This window comes from Eulemur rufifrons, chromosome 3 (genome assembly GCF_041146395.1).
Source record: "Eulemur rufifrons isolate Redbay chromosome 3, OSU_ERuf_1, whole genome shotgun sequence".
Taxonomy (NCBI): domain Eukaryota; kingdom Metazoa; phylum Chordata; class Mammalia; order Primates; family Lemuridae; genus Eulemur; species Eulemur rufifrons.
In genome coordinates, this window is record NC_090985.1 from 7,386,335 (window position 1) to 7,411,497 (window position 25,163).

Genomic DNA, 25,163 nt, shown 5'->3' on the forward strand with positions numbered 1-25,163 from the left:
GGAGGGGTTGGATTCAGCGTTGGCCTAATCAGATTTCTTTATGAAAAGGCCAAAGCAGCTCTCTGCTCACAGTTTTGTTGTTTTTAAGAGAGCCATCGATTTTCCTTTAATCTGAAGAGATCTCAGGAAGAGGACAGGTGCCTGGCCTAGCTAAAAGGTAATTAACAGGAATTACCTGTTCCACCGTGAGAGCAGCTCCTCCAGCCTCCCCTGGGCCGGGTTCCCCAGCCAGGGGTACCCTCCGGGACAGCTCTCTCCCCCCGGCTGGACCTCTGCTTCCCTTCTCCCTCCGCTGCGCCTGCCCTGCTTTTCGTCAGCCCTGCATGGGCTCTGGGCTTTTCCCACAGATGGCTTTCTGCGTCTTTGTTTTCCTCTTGTCATGACAGCTCTTGAGTGAGAAATGAGGGTGACGCCTTGGCCACAACAGCACGTCCTGTGCCGGGGCCTCTCCAGAGTTGGCTCCCTTGCCAGCCCCAGCCTGCTGGGGGCCTGGGTGCGAGAGGGTGCCGGTGGCTGGGCCGCCGGTGGGTGGGCCACGAGTGGGAACACCCAGTCTCTGCCTGGCAGCGCCCACGGGGCTCCAGAGAGAGCTCACATGCTTCAGGGCAATCAGCCTCTGGTTAATTTGTCCGAGAAGAAACTCCCAAGGAGCCAAGTCCCCCAGAATAGTCTCAGTGACACTCAAGGTCTGGGGTGCAGCAGGCAGCGTGAAGAGGCAAAGCAGACCTCACGACCTTTTCGTGGCTTGCACTGTGGTGAAGACCCGGATGCAGGTGGATGTGAGACCAAACCTCTGGCCCACAGGCCTCGGGGTGAGGCTGCGTCTTCCCCGTCTTCAGGACCTGCCCAGGCATCTGGGGGTGGGCTGTGCCAGGTGGGGGCACGGACACCAGCACATCCCCAGGGAAGTAGGTGCTACCTGTTGTCTCATTGAAATGGGTTTTTGTATCGTTCTGTGCCCTGAGATCTTGTTGAATTTAATGATGCTTGGATTCAAGGGAGTCACTGCCTGGGCCTCTGGTGTTTGTTTTAATGGACATGGGCCTGCTGTGGTTGGGTGGTAGCTGGAGACGGTCGGATAAGCGGGGGATGCCATGTAGGAACAGTGACAGGGAGTGTATATTGTGCCCACTAAAGGTCAAGCACTGTGCCAGCTGCTGTCCTTTCCCCATTAACCCTCGCCACCACTCAGAGGGACATGCCCTGTTATTATCCCCAGTTTACAGATGAGCAAATTGAGGTCCAGAGAGGTTAAGGAACTTAGCCAGGGTCACGGGGCGTGGAAGCAGAAGTAGGACTGGCATCCAGACCCATGTGAAGCCAAAGATCATGACCTCAGCCATCCTGCTGCTCATGGGATCAGAGGTCACCCCTACAGCCCAGACTGGCCAAGAGGGAGGATCCCTCTGCTGCCCGGGTTTGGGGAGGGGAAGCACTGGGGTCCTTTCCAGCTTCCACTGCCATCCAGCTGGGTTGCCTTGGGCAGTTTGCTTAACCCGTGGACCCTCAGTTTCCTCCCCTGTGACCAGGACTCTGGGTGCCTGGTGACATGGAGAAGTCATCTCTTCAGGCTGGGTCTCGCTGATCTTGATGTCCCCCTGTGCAGGCCAAGGGAGGTGGCCCCTCGTGCATCTGTGAGGCTCTGAGTGTGCCCCTCAGCCCTGAAAGGCGGAGGCTTGCGCTGGCACTGGGAAGAGCACGCAGGCTGGAGGGAATGGGCAGAGCTGCCGACTTTGGGACCTGGGCTCACGGCCTTGGGCCCTGGTCCCACTCTACCGACCCCCTCGTGTTCCAGTCGGGAGGCCTGGGGGGCAGGACGGGAGCAGAGGCCCAGCCCGGCCTCGGCTGTCCTTCAGGCTGCCGAGGGCGGGACCGAGTGCGGTTTACAGACAGGGAGGGCAGAACTCCCCAGGCCTCCGGGAAGAGCTCTCCATCTGTGTCCTGGGGGAGCCGGACTGAGAGTGATGAGTGTACGTGTGTGTGAGTGTGTGTAAGTCTGGGTGTGAGAGTGTGCAGCATGTGTGTGGTATTGTATGTAGTGTGTAGTGTGTGTGTGTGTGTGAGAGAGAGAGAGAGAGAGAGGCCCACCACGCTCCCTCCAGCGGACGCCGGCTCGGAGCTAGTGGCGCGTGAGCTCACAGCAGTGGAGAGTGGGCTTCACGTGGACAGGAGGGGGCCCAGGACGGTGGGCGGAGGGGGCCGTGGGAGGGCGGAAGCCACACCTGCTGGGGTGGATCACCTTTGTGCCTTGGCCTCTCTCTGTTGTGGCACTGTGGTCTCTGAGCAGGGAGAAGCCCTCCCCCACTCCGTCCAGTGCCCTCGGAAACTCAGGTTGGTTTTAGTTCCCTTCAGATAACTGATTTGTGGGACTTCAGTTGAACTTGATGTACGTTTATTAAGTTCTTACTGGGTTTCAGGTGCTGTAAAGGATATCACACGGCAAAGAAATGGTCCTTTGTCTTCAAGAAGAGCAGTCTGATGGGGGAGGCCACTGCATCCCAGCTGACCCCAGAGCGGGCAGTGAAAAGTACAGTGGGAGAAAGAGGAGGGAGAGAAGATTTCAGAGGAGGTGGCACTAGCCGTCCGTAAGAGGACACTTACACTGTGCCTGCGGGATGGGGAGAAGGCCGTGGAAGGTACAGGAAGCACTGGGTGCAGTGGCCTGGGCATGGAGAAGTGCCAGGAGCTCTAAGGGTGCAGCCAGCAGGGCAATGCCATCCTGTTGGTGGTGGCTCTTTAGGGTTAGTTCTGGGGACGGGGATGGGATGAAGGATGGGGCAGGGAGGTGGGTGGTGAGAGACTATATGGGAACAGGAGGCTGAGGTCATCTCAGTACTTGAACTCCAAGGTGGAGTTTAGACTTGATTAGGTGAGCCAAGCATTCTGGAAGAGTCCAGCTCTCTGTATGCGAGTCTGGTCCCACACGTGTGCCGCCATGGTCCTTCTCCACCCCCTCAGCACATGGCAAGTCCTGGCCTCTCTTTTCCCTCCTGCCCTGAGCTTCTCCAGCTCGGGGGATGCCGGCAGCCATCAGTGATGTTGCAGTGTGCTCTGGGGCAACTGGGGTGATTTCCCTGCCGGGGAACAAGCTACGTGACTGCTGGATTCCGGGATGGATTGGCATTGGGGGGAGAACACTTGACTTGACTTCGGAGAACTTGTAATTATACCTTTCCACCTGTTGACTATTTCTCTCCACCGGGGACCTCAGTCGATGCCTGGATTTTTCCGATGGTCTAGAGCTGTGCTTTCCAATGTCGTGGGCTTTGACCACCATGGCCACTGGGCACTTGAAATGTAGCTAGTCCAAACTGAGATGTGCTGTGAGGGTGAAATACACATGGATTTAAAGATTTAGTACAAAAAAGAAATGTGAAATATGTCATTAATATTTTTATATTGATTACATGTTGAATTGCTGACATTTTGGATACACTGGATTAAGTAACATACTGTCATAAGCAATACGATTATTTTCCCCTCGTAATACCCACGGACATGCTGCAGACCTCAGAGTGTAGGAACACGCTCTGGGAAAGCCCAGCACGGGGCTGCACGGAAAGAGCGGCCTCCAATCTCCTGAGCTAAGGTCAAGGCACCAGTCACGTCACTTGAGATTTGATTAGAGAGAGCATTTTGGCTTCATTAAAGTTCATTAAATGAGCCATCCAGTGTAATTTAACTGAATAAAAATGGCTCAAATGGCTTTAACCCCCACCCCCTTTTACAGCAATTTAATTGAGGGAAAAGCAAATATATCAGGGATGTAGAAAAATATTTCTTGGCCTTCAAGAGGAATGTTGGGCAGCAGCACCTTCTCCCTTGTCACAGGCACTAGGTTCTAAGAGATTGGCTCATGGGGCCACCTCGGTGGTGACAAGGTTGCATGGTGACTCCTTCTTTCCTACAGGCTCAACCCGAGGAGGTTCACAGCAGCTACCTTAGCAGCCTCGTGGTGGGGTTGGCCGTGCATGGGAGTCATAGGGTCAGGACCGATGAGGTGTAGATTCCCTGACCCTCAGAGCAGTGGGCTGTAGACTGTCAGCCCATCCTTCTCCCGTGGTTTATCCCTTTTCAGCAGCTCTGTGTGAGGTTTGGTGCTGCATCAGGGAATTCTCCTTTCTTGGCCTTTCTTCCAGATTCTTCAGCAATTTCAAAAGAATCCTGGTATGGTGTGTCGGGGGAGGAGTCTGGCCGTCTCCAAGAAGGTTGCTATGATCTGAGTATTTATGTACCCCCAAATTTATATGGTGATGTCTTCACTTCCCAGGTGATGGTATCAGGAGATAGGGCCTTTGGGAGGGCACAGAGCCCTCGTGGCTGAGATTAGTGCCCTTATCAAAGAGGCCCCAGAGAGCTAGCCAGCCCCCTCCATGATTAGAGTGAGAGGACCACTGTCTTTGAGGAAGTGGGCCCTCACCAGACACACAATCTGCCAGCCCCTTGATCTTGGGCTTCCCAAACTCCAGACCTGTGAGAAGTAAATTTCTGTTGTTTATAAGCCACTCAGCCTATGGCATTTTGTAATAGGAGCACAAACAGAGTCACACAAAGACAAAGAAGATATCACTTTTGGGGGAAAAAAAAAGACTAAGAGGACAGACAGACACCTGAGAAGGTGTTAGATCTTAAGGACGGGAGAATTGCACCTTTCAAAAGCTGCGTTTGTGGATGGGAGAAATAACGTTTGCATCATGCTGATGGCAGCCAGCAAGCCTTAGCACTTGGGAGCCTGAGGGATGGGGAAGGGTTGGACAAGGGTGATTTCTGGTCAGCTGTGCTGGATGCACCAAGCCTGGGCGGTGCTCAAAAGAGTGCCTTTTGCAAGCAGCAGAATGAATCCTCTAGGAAGAGTTGGCGACTGGCATTGTCTCTGGGATGCAAGCTGAGCTGGTTCTCTGTTTTCTCTTTCAATGATCTTTTGCAGGAGGCTGGAGTACCCCCAGGGGGTGGACAAGCAGACAGATACCAGGTTGGATCTTAGGGGCTAGAACCTGACTGGGGGGCTGGTTCCCTAGAGCCACCAGGTGAGGATGTATCTGGTTTAATAGCACAGGGATACAAAGGCACCTGCTGCCAACAGTCCTGCACACACACAAACCCTAAGACACACCTGCCCACTGGGCCTGTACCTCCGGATGTCAGCCCCACTCTCAATCCACAGAGCCTTGCGTCTTCAGGCTTACTTTGTGGACTGGGCTTAATGTTCCTTCTCAACTCTCAGCTCCCAAAGGGACAACAGAAGAACTCATCTGGTTGGTTTGTTTTGGTGATAGGGTCCATCTTGTTGATCCTTTTGTAGCTATAGGGTTCCCGGGTAAGAGGGTGACATCTTCCCCAATCATGGGCCACCATTCCTGCTGTAGTTGATGCCACCATTAGGAAGGTCACGGGACTGCTTATCTTGCTGAGGTTTCTACTGGTCAGAGTGATGGTTGCTTGGGAGGACCCCTGTCCACAGCTGGCTAATGCAGGAGGGGTCATCTCAGCCCTGTCGTACCCCAGGGCCCAAAGTTTGGCCATGGGCGTGTCTGGCTCCTTGTTTCCAGAGCACCCAGCAGCGACATCATCATCATTTATTACCTCTGGACCCCAGAGTCTGCTCTGTGAGAGAGCCGGTTGTGCAGGACAAAATTAATGGCTTTGTTTGGGAGTCTCAGATGAGAGATAGAGGGGGCAATGTCACGGAGCTTGATTTTGGGAAAGTGTTTGATGCATCATCTCGTAAAATCTTGCTCACTAAATTAATTCAGTGGTCAGGTGGCTGGGAAACTGGCCATTGACCCAAGCAAAAGTCAGAGCTGGCGGTAATGGATCTATTAGGGAGGAGGCACCGGCAAAAGGCTGCTGTGGGGCTCAGAGGCAGGATGGTTCTTAATTAAACTCTTGTCTGATGAGCAGGGTGCCTGCTCATCAATAACTGATGACAGGTGAATGCAGGTGAGGCACCAGCTGGAAGGAAAAATCGGGGGCAGTGAGTTCTGAGTGGGTGGCAAGTCACATTGAAGCCCTGTGCCTTGATGTCTTTGCCCTGCACCATGAGAATTCATAAGTGTCTACGTGGGCAGGGTGGCCAGAGGGGTGCCCTGCTTGTTCTGTTGTGTGTATGTGTTTGCCTTACTTCTTGTCATCTTTGTGTAAGTTTGTCTTTGGGGATGGGTGCTTCTATTGTGTGTCTGGCAGGGTGCTATGTACAGTTGCACAGGTTGTGCACTCTGTACTCATCCCTGGACTTGTGCAATACAGTGTTCCTGTCTCTGGGAACATGGACTGGGTTGTGTTGTGTGTTTGGGCAGAGTGCATGAGTGCTAGAGTGTCTGCTCCGTCTGGACAAACAGCTGGAGGAATCTAGGGGACCTCTCTCCTCCAGGTGGGACTTGGTGGGTTGGGAAAGGGTGGGAGGAGAGGAAGCTGAGCCACCCTTGAGAGAGCAGAAGCCCACTTTCCCTTTACCAGGTGTCTCAGGAACCCCCCTCCTCTAACTTGTAATAAGGCAATAATGCTATTTCTTATTCTTTATTTGCGCAGAATGCCTGTTATTTTCTTTCTTCCAAAATCCAATTTTCTCGTGACATTTCTGCCTAATGTAGCAAAGCATGACCTTTGTGAGAGGACATAGCTGGCAGCGTGCTCTCTGCCTGGGGCTCCCCAGGACTCCTGGCCGGCCCCCTGCCTGCTCCTCCCTGGGAGACGGGCAGGGCTGCTCCTCACCTGGACCGCTCCTGTCTCCTGCAAGCTCCCACCAGCTGCTTTTGTGTCCTACCGGGGCGTGTCCCCCACGGCTCACTGGGTCTGGGGTTTCTGGCTGTCGACTGCCTGCGGGCTGCTGCTGCTCAGCTTCAGAACTGCGGGTTTTGTTCGGGGGAGCACTGGGGAGGGGTAGTGAGCTGTAGGTGGGGGTTGGACATCTTTCCAAAGCGCTGCAGGAATTCCGCTGTGGATTTGGAAGTTTGGGGCTTTGTCCAACTTTTGCCACCGTGGTTGCTGTTGTGCATAAATAGTAAACCAGGAGAAACAGAGTAAAACAAAAGATTTCTACCTAGATGAATCAAACTTTCAGATTTATTAAAATGTCATAAAGGCTAATGGCATTGGAGACTCAGAGAGTGGTACCAAACCCATTGTCCTCAACCCGAAGTTCTGAGGTCCTGGTCCAATGGCTAGGGTAGGGTCGGCGACTCAGTAGGGGTGTGTGTCTGATGTCTGTCTCCACCCTCCCAAGCAGGAGATAGGCTGCTGCAGGGAGCTTTGCCCAGATGGTGTCCCCAAGTGGTCATTATTGCAGTTCTTCTTCTATTACCCCTTTCCTTCGGCTCAGTGTGGGGAATGGTGGGAATCTGTAGGAATGAGACATACGGTCATTGGGAGTTTTGGGAGGCTGCATGTGATGGATGGCTTAGGTGCAGGCTTTTAGGGAACATGTGCCGTCACACCAGAGCTCTCAGCCCTGCAGAGAGGAAGTGGGAGGGAGGGTCGGGCTGTGGACTGTATTCTACAGAGCGTGGGCTTAAGGACTCGAAAGGGAGAGAGTACTGGGTGCAGGGAAGACAGCGGAGCAGTAAACTTGGGAGACGCCCACCTGTGGTCCCTTCCCTTCTCCACCCATCCCCTGCACCCTCGGAGCAGGGCTGCCCTTCTGCACATTCCTGTCTCAGAGACACAGGCAGTTCAGGCCAGTGGAGGACCAAGTCAGTTCACCCCAGATAGGGTCGCATCCCATGAGAAGGGGAAGCCCTGTCCTTTAGGCTGTTGTTGTATTTGAATGTCTGGTCCTGTTGTGAACTGGGTGGACGCTCTCCCTGTGTGACCTTCCCAGCCCCAGCTTCCCCCATGAGCTCCAGACCCGTGTACGTAAGCAGCTATTTGATTTCTCTCTGGATGGCCACCGGCATCGCAAACTTCGTATTTGCGAGGGAGGCGCTTCATCCACCGCCTCCATGTGACCCTTTGGCGGGCTTCCTCATCTCACGCATGACGTCCCCACTCACCTGCTCATGCAATCCTCTGTCCCTCCTCTCCCAAATCCAATCCAACAGGAAGTTCTGGCACCGCTGCTCCAACGCTATCTTGCATCCATCCGCTTAATTACCTGAACTCCCTCGTCCTGCTTGGAATACGGTAGCAGCCTCCCAGCCGGCTGCCAACTTCCAGTCTTGTTCTATTTTTAAGAATGGTAATTAGATGATGTCACTTCCCTACTGAAAACTATGAAATGCCTTCCTGCCACTCTTTAAAATAAAACCCAAACTCTTCCCTGTGGCCAGCAAGGTGGGTGTGGCGTGAGTCCCTCTCCCACGTCCCCGGGGCATTTCCTAGGCTGATTCCTCTCAGGCCTCTGCACTTGCTGCTTCCACTGCCGGAACCGCTCCTCCCTGGGACTCGGCTCACTCTCATCCTTCTTGTCCCAGGTCCGATGTTACCTTCTCAGAAGACACTTCTTTGAGCCCTCCCCGTCCTGCATCAGTTATTTACCTCACTTTATATCTTCCTTCTGCATACTCACCTGTAACTTGAATAGAAGGTTCCAGAGGGCTCTTACGTTCCCTCTCAATGGTCCACCCCCTCATTCCACTGATGTTGCCTATTTTTGGCTCCAATAAATGTTTGTTGTAGATGTCCTCTAAATATAGGTGCAGGGATAAGCGTGTATGTGTGCGTGTGTGTGTGTGTGTGTGTGTGTGTATGTGTATAAATAAGAGCCTGTATTTGCATTTACTACCTGCATGTTTAATAGACACAAGCATACACATGCTCCTGTGTGTGAATAGATATTTACCTAAGTGGCATCAGCGCTGCCATCGCTTCCCATCAGCAGATGAGTACATTGTTCCTGGGGTGCCACTTCAGTTCCAGCCGTGTCTAACTACTGCCTTGAAGGGCTGTTATCGCATCGAAAGTTGTTGCGCCTGGCAAAGTAATAACCGTGGGCGTGTTTCTTCTTTTATTTGGAAGACTAATGGTTGCTCCTTTCCCCTGTACATCCTAATGAGAACAATTAAATAGCCATTAGGAGGAGAACAGACGTAGGAACAAAAGGCTGATGATGTCTTGATCATTGATGGGCGTGTTTGCCGGAGGAGACTGGCTAACCGGAATTGGAGGTGACCTGCAGGGTTTTCGACCCGTGTACATTTTAGGAATGTTTGTTGCCTTGTGTACCCTGAAAGCTCTCTGCTCCCCTGGAGAAGAATGGCTTCATGAAGGCTTCTATTGTGGGGAAAGGATATGTGACAATGACCAAGAGAATTTTACTGTTTCTTTGATTTGTAAAATCTTGCTTGTAAAAGGCCTCAGAAGCCTCTCTGAACCAGATCTGTGGCCTCCACTGTTAGCAGATGTATCATTGGCCTCACAGAATGAAGAACAAGAAGAAAAACAAAGCCAGGCTCCACTGAAACGGCCAAGCTTACTACCTAGCACATTGTTTATGCCAGATCTATTTTCTAATTTTCCCTTTATTTGCCAATCTTGCAGAAACCTGTCGAGTAACCGGCTCACCACACTCTCGTGGCAGCTCTTCCAGACGCTGAGTCTTCGGGAATTGTAAGTTCGGTTTTGAAGACTGTGCAGGTACTGAAGTGGTGGTAGTGGGTGGGTATGGAGAAGTGTCAAGCAGTGGGGCTACTTGAAGGCTGGGCGTCCAGCTGAAGGGGCTACTTGGGTCAGATGACATGAAGTGTACCATGTTCAGTGAGAGCTGTTGCTTGGTTTCTGATGCTCTTTCTGGGCATAGTCTGTTTCAGAAAATAGGAATTTCATCTCTTACCAGGATTTAGTTTTGTGAACTGTAGGTAATTCGTAGTAATAGTGTTGATATTTATAAAAATAAAGCATATTTGTCAATTTATTAAAACATAATATTCCTGATATATAACTTTATGGATTATCAGGTATGCTTTCATTAATGTGACCTTAGATTTATTATTAAAAGAGTCATAAGAAGTAGGTGTCATTATCCTCTGCATTTTATGGTTAAGGAGCCTGACCCTAGAAAGGCACTTGAGTCAGACTCAACCAAGATCTCATTGCTGGGGACTGGTGGAGGCAGGACTTGAACCCAGGCCTTCCACTTCAGATTGTATGTCTTTTCACCACTCAAGATCTTCCGTCAGCTTGCTTGGCTCAAGTATGAGCGCGCCAGAGAGGTGGGGGAGGCCATATATGTATTTAATCTGCACGTGGACTGTTCAGCCCTGCTGTAGTCCAAGGCTGATCAGTGCACCCCTGCCCCAGCCAGCCATTATCACAAACAAATGTTGGCTGGATGAGTGAAAATTCGTGACCACTGCTGGAACAAATAACTCTTGTTGATGTGTGAGTCACTGGGGTCATCTCTGTGCATGAAGGACAACATATTATGTTGTGGGCATAAATCAAGGAATAAATTGCAAAGGAATTGAGGCACGGATGAAGTTCGGGAGTCAGGGTTCCAGAGACGCTGCTCATGTGTTTCCCTTTTACTCGATAACTCAGATCCAAGTTTGCTGAATGCAGATTGCTTTACTCTCTTTACCGAGAGACAATGATCTTGGACCTCTGTTTATGCTGTTGGCCTTTCAACTTGTTCTCCTGCCACCTGGCAAGATCTGAGTTCATGAGTGCATCATAACCTTACCTTTTCAGACCCAGCTGGTCAGGAAGGGGACTATTTACCTCTGCTGTCCCAGTGGCCTATCACTCCATGACAACCTTGTATACTGTAGGTGGAAAAGATCTTAGAGGTAAATTAACGTGACTACTACGATTTACTACTGGCACTGATTTCTGAGCTCTTCCTTCGTGCCAGGCACGATGCCAAGCAATCTATTAAGTTATGTACGTCATTTAATCTAATCCGCATGACAATTCTATAAGGTAGGACTTATTACTATCATTTCACATTCGAGGACATTGAGGTGCTTAGCAAGGTTAAATATGCTCTTTAAGGTCACTCATTAAATAAGTGGTAGAATTTCGACTCAAAGCCTTGGCCTTTATGCTCAACTAGCTCCTAATTTTTAAATCTGTCTCCAAGACAAGGATTATTCTACAGTAAAGTTTAAAAAATGTGTGATTGTGGTTCTTTGTTAAGTTACCCTAGAACTGCTTGGGGGCCTTTGGGGCTCTCCTTCTTGGGAGTATTGCTTCTCCTGCTCTCGGCGCGCCTGCCCCTTCATCTGTGGGAGGCCAGGGGCAGCGTCTCTCTAGGGGACATCTGGGGTCTGCTGTTGGCTGAATTATTGAGAAAAACATTCAGTGCTCTTTCTAAAAAATGATTGGATGCGAAATCAATGGTGTGCTGCTGCCCTGGTGACCTGTTTCGTGGAGTTTTAGAAACAGTTGTTCGTGGATATATATTTAAAGAAAATGTCAGATTTCTCCCAGAGGATCATGGGATCTTGCATTCATCTTTGCCCAAGATCGATATGCCGGTGGGCTCGGCATGACTTATGGAGGAATGAAGACGCTCCCTCAGTGTGAGTCAGCCTGTGAGCGCCACCATGTCCGTGGAGTATTTTATTTCTGTCATATTGTTAAATAAGAAAAAATTATATCGGAGAATAAAGATACCCCCCTCTGAGGAGCAATCACCCTGGTTGGGGTCTATTTTTGAGGCAGAATTGAGTGTTGAGAGTGGAAAATTTATCTTTTGGCCGGAGGGGCTGTGTGTTGGCTCTTAGCGGTGGCTATGATTAAAATCCAAACAATCCCAGTTCCTGGCAAATGGAAGGGGGGTAGTATTTTCTTGTCCGACTTCCTGATTAGTCCACATGGCGCCATCTGCCATGAGCCATCGAGACTGCCAGGGTCTGCCCCATGGAGCCTGTGGGCTGGAGTGTGGGGATGGGTCACATATTTCCAGGGAGAAAGAATTTGGGCCTTGGAGGAGAAAGGGCTCAGTGTGCTGTGGCATCCGGGAAATCCATAAGCTGGAAGTGTGAGGCTTCGAGGGACCCTCTGCAGGAACGACAGGGCAAACCGGGGTGTTCGATGATTCCTTAGCACATGTCATTCTGTCTCTGAGGATCTCTGCCATACCCGCAGCCAGCCCCTCCCCGACCAGAGGGTCTGGTGATGGTGAGACTCCCCGTGGGAAGGGTTGAGTGTTTCTGACTTTTCCAGAAGGATAGGAGGAGAATGAAGAGGCATGTATTGAGCACCTTATGTGTACAAGATCCTGTCTCATCCTTGGAACAATCCCACAAGGGAGGTATCATTATAACTAGTTTTACAAATGAGGGATTTGAGGGTTGGCCAACTCAAACAACTAGTTCAAGCTCCCATGGTTGGTAAGTGGTCAATCTGAGAATTAGTAGTACGATTTTTAGCGTTATCACCGTCCACTTCTGCTGTTTCCAATGACCATGCTCTTTCCCTTACCCAGCTCAGCAACACACCATATATGATCAGGGTCTCCTTCCAGAAACCACTCTGGAGGTGGTGGCTGCCCTGCGTGGAATCCCAGGAGGAAACAAGCTACCATCTCAGAGTCCTTGCCATGTGCCAAGACCCTTTCTTTACCTTCTCTCCTTCGCTTCTGTGAGATGAGGGCAATGCACATAGCCCATAGCCCCCACCAGGCCAGGGGATGTGCCTCCTACTGGGCGAACTGGAAGCCCCTTTCATGGCTTGCTGTAGAGAAGCCAGGGCTGTTTCAGTGGTGCAGGCTTGAAGACATTGGCCTTGGCATTGTTCAGTGCTCTCAGGAGCTTCTGGTGACGGCAAGATGGTGTTTTTTTCCTTACAGAGAAGACTGGAACTGTCTGTCCAGAAATCAGAGCAAGAATCAGAGAGATGGTCTTAGAGATAAAGCATGAATTAGGAAGGGAAGAAGCTCGGATTCTGAATCTCATGATACGATTTAGGCGACGGCAAGAGGCGCCCGAGGACACAAACCCACAGCACAGAGACCCTCCAGAAACACCCTAAGGACCATCAGCGCACCCAGAGCAGGTTTATCTTAATACCCTGCACGCCCTGAGCAGACATGATTAAAATAGATTGGAATATTTCATTTTCTTAAGGCAAAGTGATAATTACCTCTGGTATAATTTGCAGATTTAATCGACTTGGTAAAATATTAGCTCAGTGTCAGGGATGGGTTTGGGCTGGTCCTGGCACTTTTCTTCTCCCGGTCTTGGCTGTGACCACTTTCCACGGCTCTCTGGGAGAACTAACCAAATGATAATGTTAACAATAGTATTACTGTAATGACTATTTCTGGCCCTTTATAGCCCCTTTTAATTCTTAAAGCATGTTAGTGTATGTTATCGCCCATCCTCATGGTAACTTTGCGAAGAAGGAAGGGGAGCACAATTATCCCCATTTTACGGATATCAAAATAGAGCCTTAGAGAATTAAGTTACTGGCTGCGTTAGTTTCCTAGGGCCACAAACTTGGCTTTAAACAACAACAGAAAATTATCGTCTCGCCGTTCTGGAGGCCAGAGTTTGAAATCAGAGTGTCGGCAGGGCCTCCTTCCCTTCATGGGCTCCGGTGGCTCCTGGGGTTCCCTGCCGCCCCTGTCTGTTTGTCCTTCGCCTCCCTCTCCTCTCTCTTATGAGGACACCAGTCATTGGATTTAGGGCCCACCTGAAATCCAGCGCGATCTCATCCCTTGATCGTTAACCTGGTTACGTCTGCCAAGACTGTTTCCCAGTAAAGTCCCATGCACAGGTGCTAGGGGTTAGGACTTGGACATAACTTTTTGGAGGACACAGTTCAAACCACTGTATCTGCTCAAGGTGACACAGTGGCTCAACTCAGATCTTTGGTTTGTGCTTTTCCTGCCTTCTGACCGTTGTGATCTCAAGGAGGCCTGTGCCGAGCGCCTGGCCCCGTGGGGATCCTTCTCCCTGTGACAGCTCTTGTTGACCTGCATCCCCTCCCCATTTTCCACGGCCTGGCCCCAGGATTGCCACTGGGCAGGGCTGGTGAAGCCGGGGAGGGGAAAAGAAAACCACCAGAGTGATGGCTGGAGGGAACTGATGTTTTTGAAATACCCAGTCTCGGCCTTGGCCATGCTGCAAAGTGCCCCGGTGTAAAGCCCAGATGGGGCCGAGTTAATCTGCGGGGAGCCCCCAGGGACCTGCGATTAGGCCCCAGGCCATCTCGGGCCAGGGCTGGTGTTGGTGAGCTTTGCCCTGCGGCAGCTGCCACTGTATTATTCATGGGGCCGCTTGCATTATTAATGGAGCATGGAAAGCCGAGATTTAGGTTCTGCCAGTCTTCCCCCGAGCCCCGGCTCCAGGCTCCTGTGCTCCACACCTGGTCGGATGGGAGAAGGGACACAGAAGGGACAGCAGCATTCAGATCTAGCACCTGCCTGTCTTTACTTCTCGCCCAGCCCACCGCACTGTTGGAACCCTCTCTCGTCAGGACATAAGGGTGATTGTGGATTTGCTCAGCAGGCTGTCCCGGCTGCCACTGTTTGAAGACTCCAAATGCTTTCTGCTGTGTGTGTCTGTGTCTCGTTCTCTAGGAGGAAGTCCAGAGGGATGGGGAAAGACTGAAGGCTCTTTTCCAGGAAACTGTGGAGTGCGGCGAAGGACCGGGTCTCAGGGTGCATTGTGTCTGTAGACAGGGCCTGGAGGGAGAGGATGGGAGGGAACAGAAAAGCCGTACTGAGCCCGCACCTGGCAGCATCCCCGGCACGTCGCAGACATCTCGCCTAATTCTCCCGCCAGCCTGAGGCCACTTGGCACTGTCTGCCTTTGGGGGCCCTGAGATGTGGGCTGTGCAGCCTCGCGGGCTGCAGACTGTGCTGTGTGGCTCCAGGCAACCCAGCCGAGCCCCTGGCTTGTCTCGTCTTTTCCACCCAGGTGGATAATTTGTATTTTTACACCTGCTTAATAATGAATGACTGCATCTTGTCAAATGAGCAGCTGGGAGAAGCCAGGCTGACCTGTTTCGGTTCGCAGCTATTCAGGCATCTGGATCCCGGTGTCCTGCCAGCAGGGCTGCCGGGCCTCTCCTTGCTGCCCCTGCAGTGGATCCAAACTGCACCCCGCAGGCCTCCCTCTCCCACAGACGCCATCAGCGCATCTGACCCCTGCTTTGCGACAGAGCCCTCTGCCACCCCCTGCCTTCCCCACGCTTCCTCCGTGTTGTGAGGTCAAGTGAAGTAGCGCGTGTCGGGCGTCTAGCCTGGTGTTGGTGCGCTGGCAGGTGCAATGCTGATGTGATCGTCCTAGTCTTTCCATCTCATTTCCTGTCTCCCTGTTCTCTTTCCTCTGTCTCCTTTCCCAGCCACACGGGCATCTTGCCTTGACCACATCCTTCCCCTTCCTTCTCTGGCACCTTGATGGCTCCCTCCCCACCCCCAGCCCATCCCAGATATATTTCATCTCTTCCTTCCTGCTGATCCCTTCTCTTTTGTTTTCAGAACAGTCCACCATGGACTTCCTGTCCCCTGGAGCTTAAAACCACGGGGTCATCTTTCACTCCTTCTTTTTCTTCCACCACCATCAAAGCACCAACTACTTGTCTTCCTTGTGACATTTGCTGGGTTCTCCCCTCCCCTTCCCGAAGTTTCACTGCCCACTCTAGGCCCCTATTAACTAGGCTGGAGTTCTCAAATGGTGGTCCAGGGTCCCTTGGGGGTCCCCAAGACCTTTTCAGGGAGGTAAAATCTCTTTCCATAATAACACTGAACCATTATTTGCCTTTCTCACGCTCATCCTCTCGTGAGTGTACAGTGGACTTTTCCGGAGGCCACGTGACATGTGATAACAGCATTGCTCCGACGACTCAGGGAGTTTGTGCTAAGGTGTTTTAAATCTTTCTCAGTTTTAATTTCTAATATGGTAAATAGTGATAGATGTAACCTACATACACGGGAGCTCTTTGAGACCCTCAGTAATTTTTTAAGAGTGAAAAGGAGTTCTGAGACCAAGAGTTTAAGAACACTGACCTAGACCCTGCCAGCCTGTATGGAGCCTACGTGTGAGTGAGGGAAGGTGCCCCCTTTTGGGTGGATGTACCTGCATCTCCAGGGCACCGGGTCTGGCTAAAGCTGTGCAGACGGGATTCCATCCCCTGTGCATCCCTTTGGCTGGGTACTTTGAGAAATGTCCAAACTGCACAACTGTACATGGCGACCCTGTGTTTGTGAGCCATCCTAGCTGCTGTCCCAGTCTCTAGCTCCCTGCTCCCCTCCTCTCCGGTTTATCCAGTATGGTATTGGTGAGCTGCTCTTTTCACTGGGCTGCTTTGTCCACATTGTTCTCTAGTTCTAAGGGCCTCTGTGGTTTCCTGTTGCCTCCTGGATGAATTTCAGACTTCCTGATGAGGCAGTGAAGGTCCTCCACCATCCGGCTTCACCCTCCCAGCTATGTTTCCCGTGCTCCTTGACACACAAACTCTCTGCCCTGCTCAACCTTTCTTTCCTGTGTTCACACCTCGGTCTACAACATTCCCTTTGCCTTCGTTACTTCCCTCGAGCGCTTCCCCGTCTCTGCCTGCGTGAGCTCCTGGAGTCGGGGCCCCTGTGCTGCTCCTCTGCTTCTGCCTTGTACGTGACGGTGGGGTGGGGAGTGCAGGGGTTTGGGAGTCCGGGAGACAGAGACTTGCAGCTCTGCTCTGTCGAACACCAGCCACGGGACCTTGAGCAGGTGACCTAACCCCTCCAAGCATCAGAGAGGCCGCCCTCACCTGTAAGGGCACAGTACCGGCCCCCCCTGGGTTGTTGTAAGAGGCAGATGCTCCACAAAAGTTGGTTCCTTTCCCTCCACCTTTGCTGAAAGAGCTGCGCGTGCAGGGGGAGGGCCTGCATACTTTTAGGCTAAGCGGATGACAGCATGTGGGGGTATTCGTACGTTCCACCTGTTCCATCTGTGTTCCTAGTGTCTAGAAACAACCCGCTCCCCCGAGGACTTGCTTCTTCCTGAAAGCTGATTAATTCTGATGCACATTTAAGTATCTTGGAGTTTGCCATTGTTGAAAATATCCTGGGTCTTAATGTAGCCAGCCAAGAGCCCCTGTCTGTGGGCACCAAGGCATGCGTCCCCTTGGTGGTCCAGAGAGACTCTTGCTCTCCCTGGTGACCAGGTGTTCAGATTTATCTCATGCTCTTTGTGCTAAGAGGTTGGATTGATTAATGCTGTTCATCGTCCCTCTAACAACCCCATTAAGAGGGGAGGTGACTTGCTTCAAGTCACAAGGAAAATCAGTGGAGACGAGGGCCTTGAAGGTGACTCTTTCCCCGTCAGACATTCTTCTTCACCAGGCTGAGTGGTCCTGGAGGACAGGGCTCTCTTGCTCATCTCCGTATTAGCAGCACTCAGCCCGCGGCCAGGTACGGAGCAGGTGCTTATGGAGAATTTGTTGGATTCATGAAGGAATAAAGCTTGTGCCAGTGTGGACTTTGAGTGTATCTTGCAAGTAGCTGACTACCTCCTCCTATCAGGGACAGTAACACACACACTCTCTCTCTGTCTCTTTCTCTCTTTCATTCAACAAGAATCTAAATGCCAGGCTCAGTTTTAGGTACTGGGGATACAGCAATGAGCTAAATAGGCAATGTCTCTAAACTCAGTGGAGCTTAATCTTTATTTGGAGAGACAGATAAACAAACAAACCAAAATAAATATTTAAAGTGATGCTGGCGGTGGTAGATTCTAGAAAGAAGAACATAGCAGGGCAATGGACCAGGCAGTGTTAGTTTACGGGTTGGTGGCTTTTTTGTAGGAGGTGGTCCGAGAAGAGAAGGCTGTGTGAGTTCTTAGGGAAGGAGGGAGGCAGAATTGCAGGAATGCTGGGTGAGAGCTCGGCAGGCAGAGGGGACAGGAGCGCAAAGGTCCTGGGGCAGGAATGAGCCAGTCACGCAGGTGAACTCACAGATATTAAGGTCAGTGTGGCCAAACAGGCGAAGGGGGAGAGGTAGGAGACGAGGTCTGAGGGGCGGTGGAGAATGGTGCAGATTGTGTAGGGCTTTGACTATGATTTTCGATGAGATGGAAGCCATGGGAGGGTTTTGAGAAGAACATCCTCAGCTGATAGATTTAAAAGAGTCCTTTGCCAGGTTGGATTTCTTTCTTTTTTTAAATGAGTTTATTAGTTTTAAAAGTAAAATTTATGGACTTACAAGCATTCTTCTACTTCTTTCACGACATTGCTAACCCCCTTCTCTCCTTAATCCCCGAAGGAAAGGTGGAGCCCCCTTGGCCTCAGCCCTGGGAGGGGGCTGGGCCATCTTCGGTTCAGAGCTTCCCTTCCCCTCTCCCCTCACCCACAGGAGACTGGAGCAGAACTTCTTCAACTGCAGCTGCGACATCCGCTGGATGCAGCTGTGGCAGGAGCAGGGGGAGGCCAGGCTGAACAGCCAGAACTTGTACTGCATCAGCGCCGACGGCTCCCAGCTCCCTCTCTTCCGCATGAACATCAGCCAGTGTGGTGAGTAGCGGCCACCTGGCCCCGCCTGGCTCCAGGGAGGCATCCCGCAGACACCTGAGATGCGGCTGGACGTGGGCTCGGGTACCAGAGTCTTCCTCCCCAGATGCCCTCCCAGCCTTGATCTCTGGGGTTTGGTGTAGACCTGACTCACCTTCCCCTTCCTCGGTCCTTTCTGTCCCTCTGTGAGCCAGCGGTAGGAAGGCTGGTGTCAGGAAGGCAGGCAGGACCTAAACGTACCCCTTCTCATCAGACCAGTGTCCCTTTCTCTCTGCGTTACCCGCCAACCAGACCAGAAGGATCTCATTGTGGGCTCTGGACTGCCTGTGTCAGGAGCTTCGAAGGTGCTTTCAGAAAAGCAGATTCCTGGGCCCAGCCACAGATTTTCAAAATCAGAATGTCTGGGGGTGTGTCCCAGAAATCTGAATCTATAGCAAGGTCTCTATGGGCAGCTGAAACTCACCAATGTTTTGAGAACCGGAGCTCAAAGAGGAATGGTGCCATTGGGCTTAGTTGCCAGAGCACAGTTTTTGAGCAGCCGCCCCAGCCCTACCCTGCCACGTAGGAGGGTCCAGCTGCATGGGCTTCAGGTCTGTGTTCTGATGTCTACTGGGGAGGTGGTGTGAAGGGTCTGGGATTTGGTGGAGGGGGCTTCCAAGAACCCAAGCGGGTTGTATTAGAGTCGTTACTGGGCAAGGCAAGAAGTGCCACCATCAGCCCCGTGGACAGAGGTTCCTTGGGTAGTAAGTGTTTGCCTGTCTTCTCGCCTGCCTTGCCCGGCTCCCAGACCTTCCTGAGATCAGCGTGAGCCACGTCAACCTGACTGTACGAGAGGGTGACAATGCTGTCATCACTTGCAATGGCTCTGGATCACCCCTGCCTGACGTGGACTGGATAGTCACTGGGCTGCAGTCCATTAACACCCACCAGGTAGGATCCCAGGCTTGGGCCCCACCAGGGGGCTGAGGGTGATCACTTTTTAGTCTTAAAGAAAATTTGTGGTCCTGTCACTTTGGGAAAAAACAACATAGATTTGGGTTCTAGCTGTGGTATTTTCTGGCCATTTTGATCTTATCAACTTCTCCGTACCTCAGTTTTCTCACATGTGAAGTGGGCACAGTACTGTACTACCATTCACCTCGTAGGGTTAGTGTGAGGATCGCCTGGATTGCATGGGAAGAGCCTGGCGCTGGTCAGCGTGCTTTCCCGGAAAGCCCTCCCTCACCGTGTGCTCGGATTTCCTTCCGATCCCTAAGGGTGTTTGTGGACTAGGTGAGGAGGCCACCCTTGTAGAAACTGTTTGATTATTGTCTTTATTTTGGGGTTTTCAGACAAATCTGAACTGGACCAATGTCCACGCCATCAACTTGACGCTCGTGAACGTGACGAGTGAGGACAATGGCTTCACCCTGACGTGCATCGCGGAGAACGTGGTGGGCATGAGCAATGCCAGTGTCGCCCTCACTGTCTACTGTGAGTGCCCGTTACTGTGGGGACAGCCCAGGGGAAGGGGATGCAGACGCAGGAGCTGGGGAGGGACCGAGGTGCTGCTAGGGCCGACCTAGAGCATGGGCTGGTCCCCTAGCAGTGGCAGGAGGACTCCTGCAGAGCAGGACTGAGAAGTCAGTCCTTGGAGAGCAACCCCAGGAAGGGCGTCCCTGTCCCCCGGGGGGTTGGGTTGAGTCGGGGCCTCCACCTCAGCTGCACCTCAGGATGCTCCTGAGTTGCCCATTCTGCCTTCTGTTGAGCCCCTGAAGGCACTGAGAGGGACCCTTCAGCGGAGGTGGATCTGGGAAGCTTGGGGACGAGACAGTGTCTTCCCCTCTGCTGGGGTGGTGGTGGGGCCTCCACTCCCCTTAGCCCTTCCAGAATGGGTGGGGAAGGCTTGGGATCCCACCCCAGATGCTGGGGGGCTGCTCTAGCATACAGGGGCTTCTGCGTCTTGGGCTTCAGCTGCCTCCCCCCTGGCAGACCCCCCGCGCGTGGTGAGCCTGGAGGAGCCGGAGCTGCGCCTGGAACACTGCATCGAGTTCGTGGTGCGCGGCAACCCCCCGCCCACGCTGCACTGGCTGCACAACGGGCAGCCCCTGCGGGAGTCCAAGATCATCCACGTGGAATACTACCAGGAGGGCGAGATTTCCGAGGGCTGCCTGCTCTTCAACAAGCCCACGCACTACAACAATGGCAACTACACCCTCATTGCCAAAAACCCCCTGGGCACAGCCAACCAGACCATCAATGGCCACTTTCTCAAGGAGCCATTTCCAGGTGAGGGCAGCGTGGCTGGCCCTGGGTGTGCAGAGTCGTTCGGGAGCTTGGGGGACAGGGCACGGCAGTTTGAGAGGAGGAGCAGCATCAGTGTTCATACCGTGATCGCGGGTAACCAAACACACATCGGGACACATGCAGCCACCGCCTGCGTCTTGTGCAAACTAGGATAAAGTCTCCCTTTTTCCATTAGCTGTCACAGTAAAACACTAAGACCCTTCAGAAAGACGCGGCGGTGAGTACAAGGGCACACTGTGTCACAGTGCAGACAGTGGGGACTTCAGAGCTAGACAGTAGCGGTGGGGAATCTTGGCCCCACCCTTCACTAGTGGGGTGACTCTGGGCCTGACAGTTTGCTTTTCTGAGCCTTGATTTCCTTTTCTACAAGGTAGGCCTGACTACACAGATCTTGTGGCTTTTATAGGAGTCAAGGTGTATAGTGCACGTGTCACAGGGTTTGACACATGGTGATGGTTCCACGGGACTTTGGTTCAGCCTGGCATCTGGCAGATGAGTGCCCTGAGCCTCACTCTACTTGCTGATCAGCACCAAGGCTTGACTTGGGTCTGGGCCCCGGGTCTGGAGCTCCTTCCTCTCTTGTTCCGTGATGAGCCGACGGGGGTGTCCCTGATGCCGTCAGCTTGGGATGGTGCTGATGCCAGGTGGACCAGGGCTAATCATTGAAGCCATTGAAGAATTTGCTTGATTGGATTTTTAGGAAGTGATGCTTTGGCTGTCTGGGCTAAGGCCTTTCACATGTCTTCCTGAAGTTGGAGGAAGGAGAAAACCTAGAGTTTAGTGAAAGTGGCTGCATCATCTTTTGGTGGGTTCTGCGATGGATAAGTTTCTGTCCGTAAAGCCACATGTCTTTGCTGACCTTGGTGCTTTGTGCTGGGAACTGACTGGGCGACCTCTTGGCCTTCCATACCCGGGAATTGGGTTTTGATGGGATAGGGGCAGCTAAAGATGGATATGACACACACACACACGCACACACACACACGTGTACACACACGCAAAGGGAACAGACAGCGAGAGCTGGCGCTATGCAGCCTGTGCTCGTATAAAGAGGACTTCACAGCCTACAGATAACCAGGGGAGGCAGCTGCAGGAGGCCGTATTTGTCTCGGTGCAAGGGAACTTGAACCAGAGGCCCCAAGAGTGAAACTGGAGACGTGAGGCTGCCTGGGAAGCTTCATTCTAGTTTGCCATTGAGGTCCAGGAGGGCATGGAGCCCTCTCTTTGGAGAGGGTTGAGGACGTGCTGATGTTTGAGCCCCTGGCATCGCATGTGGTCTGACGTTTCCAGCATCACCCCCAGTACACCTGGTAAGAGGCCTGGGGACTCTTCCCTCAGGGGCCATGCAGGGCTCTCTTTCGGAAGGTAGAAGAGTCCTGGCCCACGCTGAGGAAGCAGAGGTGTTTAGATGCAGAGACGCTTTGCTCTTATGTGCTACAAAGTCAGGCCTTGTTAACGTAAGGGGCTAGAGTGGCCCTTTGACCATGTGTGTCACCCACTGATTGGAGAAAGAATTCTGTTTTTAAGGATAGTCTACGCTGCTCAATGGGTGAGGAGTGAAGCACCTGAAGCAATGCTGCTGTTTCCAAAGGGAAGCTCCTGGGGCCCAGAGAGAGTGGGAGCCCTAGAATGCTCTGGGGGGAGGATGGAGCATTCTGGGCTTATCCCCCCAGAGGGTGTCCTGAGAGCTGCAGGGCAGCAGCAGCAGTCGGATGATGTGGTGGACACAGTGTCTCCTTTGTGTCCCTCCTCTTGGGAGGAGGCAGTTCTCTGCAGATACCTCCTCTGCCCCACAAGGTGCAGCAGCCCCTTCAGATAGTCTCGGCGTACCTTCGCCATCGTGCTCAGTTTCCAGTGCCTCTTAGGTGGTTCTCAAAGTGTGGTCCCTGGACTGGCAGCATTAGCATCACCTGGGAATGTGTTAAATCTGAGATTCGCAAGCCCCGCTTGGATCTTCTGAATCAGAAACTCTGGGGTGGGGTCCAGCCGCTCTGTTTTCACAAGCCCCCAGGTGATTCTGACACTCCCTCTTTGCCATCTGCTACCACAGCATTTGGTGGGACTCTGGCCCAAGGAGGAGGGAGGGAGGACAGAGTCACAGAGAGGCTGAAAGAGAAAGCAGCTCACCTGAGGTCATTTCCTCAGACCCATCTCCACCCCGCGGGGCCACCCTGCGTGAAGGTTTGCTTGTATTATGAGCCTTTGTGTTGCAGGAATCAATGGATGATGAAAAGGCAGTGACAGGGAAAAGATGGGCCAGTCATGTCAAGTGACAAGATGTCTAAACTTTCAGGAGAGTCAATTACCTGGGGGAGCAGGTAGGGGTATGTCATAACCCTCTGAACCAAACTGTGCCCTGGCTGAGACAGGGATACAAAGCCGCTCTGTGGATTCCCTCCCTCCTCGTGCTGTGTGGGTGTGGGGACGCCCTGCTGATCGTGGGCCTCTCTCTTGCTTCCAGGCAGCGGAGCATCGAGATTAAGAGCAAAGGCTCTGAAATCAGACAGACCTAGGTGCAAATCCCATCTGTGGCCTCCCACACAGTGGCCTGGGCTCCTAGCATGGGGCTTAGTGCATGCTCAGGCCAGGTGGAGGACAGCCACTGCTCCGTGCCTCTGTTTCTACATCTGTGAAATGATAACAGATGTAGGAAATGATAACAACATCTGCTGCCTAAGTTACCATAAGGATTAAATGAATGCTCAGCAGTGTGTCTGGACAGGGAAGAGGCTCACTAGCTGTTGGACATTGTTAGGATTGTCCGGGTGCAGAGATAAGGTGAATTCAGGAGTTCTAGAACCATTGGTCATTCTCTGGCCAAGCTAGTAAGTCCTAGCAGATAGTCTTAAGGTAGTCTAGGGTAGTGGTTATGGAACCACAAGCCAGGGTGCAAATGATCGCACAGTCACTTGTCAGCTCTGTGACCTCAGGCAAACTATGCAACCTTCCTGCTTCTACCTCAAAGCTTGTGGTGAAGATTCACCCACAGAAGGGGCCCCTCTTGAAGAGCTGTGGTCTGGGACTGTAGGAGACATGTGCATTCCATTCACGGCACAGCCCCTGTTCCTGCTCATACGGTGCCTTGGCGTGCAGGACAGTCCTCTCGCGGCCTGCTGGAGGGGTCAGAGCTGAAGACATCCCTGGGTACCATCCTCTTCCAGTGTGGAGGTTTGAGGCCCTCCCGCAGGTAGACAGGAATCAGGACGCCTTCCTCTTCCAAAGCTTATGTGCTTCCTGGACATATAAATGCTTCCAGGCTCCGGCAAGGCCTTAAACATCCATAGACTGATTTGGAGATTCCAGGGTTCAAGACTCAGCCAAAACATTTGGCTAACATAGGAATATTCTCTAATAAATATGAAAGCCTATGAGAAGCATGCAAATCGATATAAACTGCAATTGATCTGGCACCTCTGTTTTCTCAGGCTCTGAAGCAAGGCTAGCGTTCCCATCCCCTCCCTTCTCCCCCAGAGCAGGCGTTCGGTCACTTGCTGTTGAGAAGAGGGTGCTCGCATGAAGGGTGTGCTCAGAGATTGGAGACAGCGCTATTGCTGTCCACACAACAGTGCAACAGACAACAAGCAAGCAGCCAAACAGTATGTGAACCATAAACCAACCTTTCTCTGAAGGGCTGCTTTACAGAAAACAACCTATTCCCACAGCGAGTTAGGGAATATTTGCTGGTTCATACGTGTCAGAGCTATGACTGTAGAGCCCAGAATGAATGAATGAGTGAATGAATGAATGAGTTCTTCTTACTCCTCGGGGTGTGGTGGGCCTGGGGCAGGAGGAGGTGTCGTGTGGTCCAGGGGTTGACCAACAGTGTCAGCGTCACCTGGAAACTTGTGTGGGATGCAAAATCCAGGGCCACCCTAGATCTGCTGAATCGGAAACTCCGGAATGAGGACCAGTCATCTGTGTTTCTTTGCAATTTTTAAAGATTTTTAACTTTTCGCATTGAAAGAGTTTGGAATTTGCCAAAAAAAAAAAAAAAAAAGTTACAAAATGGTACAAAGAACTTCCTTCTACCCTTGGCTTGGTTTCCGCAGATGTGAACATCTTACCTAAGCACAATCCAATAATCAAAACCCGAATGTTAACCTTGGTCCCACTCTATTATCTAATCTGCAGACTTGACTGAGATTTGATCAGTTGTTCCGCGATGCCCTTTCCTCGTCTAGGGTCCAGTCTGGAATTACACATCATACTGATGTCACCTTAGTTTCTTTAAATCTGGGACAGTTCCCCAGTATTTGTCTTTCATGATCACAGTGCTTTTGAGGAATACTCACTAGTTATTTCGTAGACTGTCCTTTGGTTTGAATTTGTCTGGTTTGTTTTCCTAATCACTCATTTTTGGCGGGAACACCACGGAAGGGAGCCTCTGTCCTTTCAGTGTGTCATACTGGGGGTGCGTGGTGTTGATGTGGTTAGCACCGAGGGGGTTAACTTTGTCGCTTGGTCAAAGTGGTGTCTGCCAGGTGCCTCCGCTGCAAACTGACTACTTT

The 25,163-nt window shown here is 52.0% G+C and overlaps 1 protein-coding gene across 7 annotated transcripts in view; it reads left to right on the forward strand.

The window, feature by feature from the left end:
* The window catches only part of NTRK3 (neurotrophic receptor tyrosine kinase 3), a 347,333-nt gene that overhangs the window by 87,402 nt on the left and 234,768 nt on the right, over window positions 1-25,163 (forward strand). For all 7 annotated transcript variants that reach the window (XM_069465743.1, XM_069465745.1, XM_069465746.1 and 4 more), the window contains exons 4-8: window positions 9,475-9,543; window positions 18,215-18,372; window positions 19,157-19,299; window positions 19,701-19,842; window positions 20,341-20,637. In XM_069465743.1, the coding sequence (XP_069321844.1) occupies window positions 9,475-9,543; window positions 18,215-18,372; window positions 19,157-19,299; window positions 19,701-19,842; window positions 20,341-20,637 (809 nt within the window). The remainder of the gene's footprint in view (window positions 1-9,474; window positions 9,544-18,214; window positions 18,373-19,156; window positions 19,300-19,700; window positions 19,843-20,340; window positions 20,638-25,163) is intronic.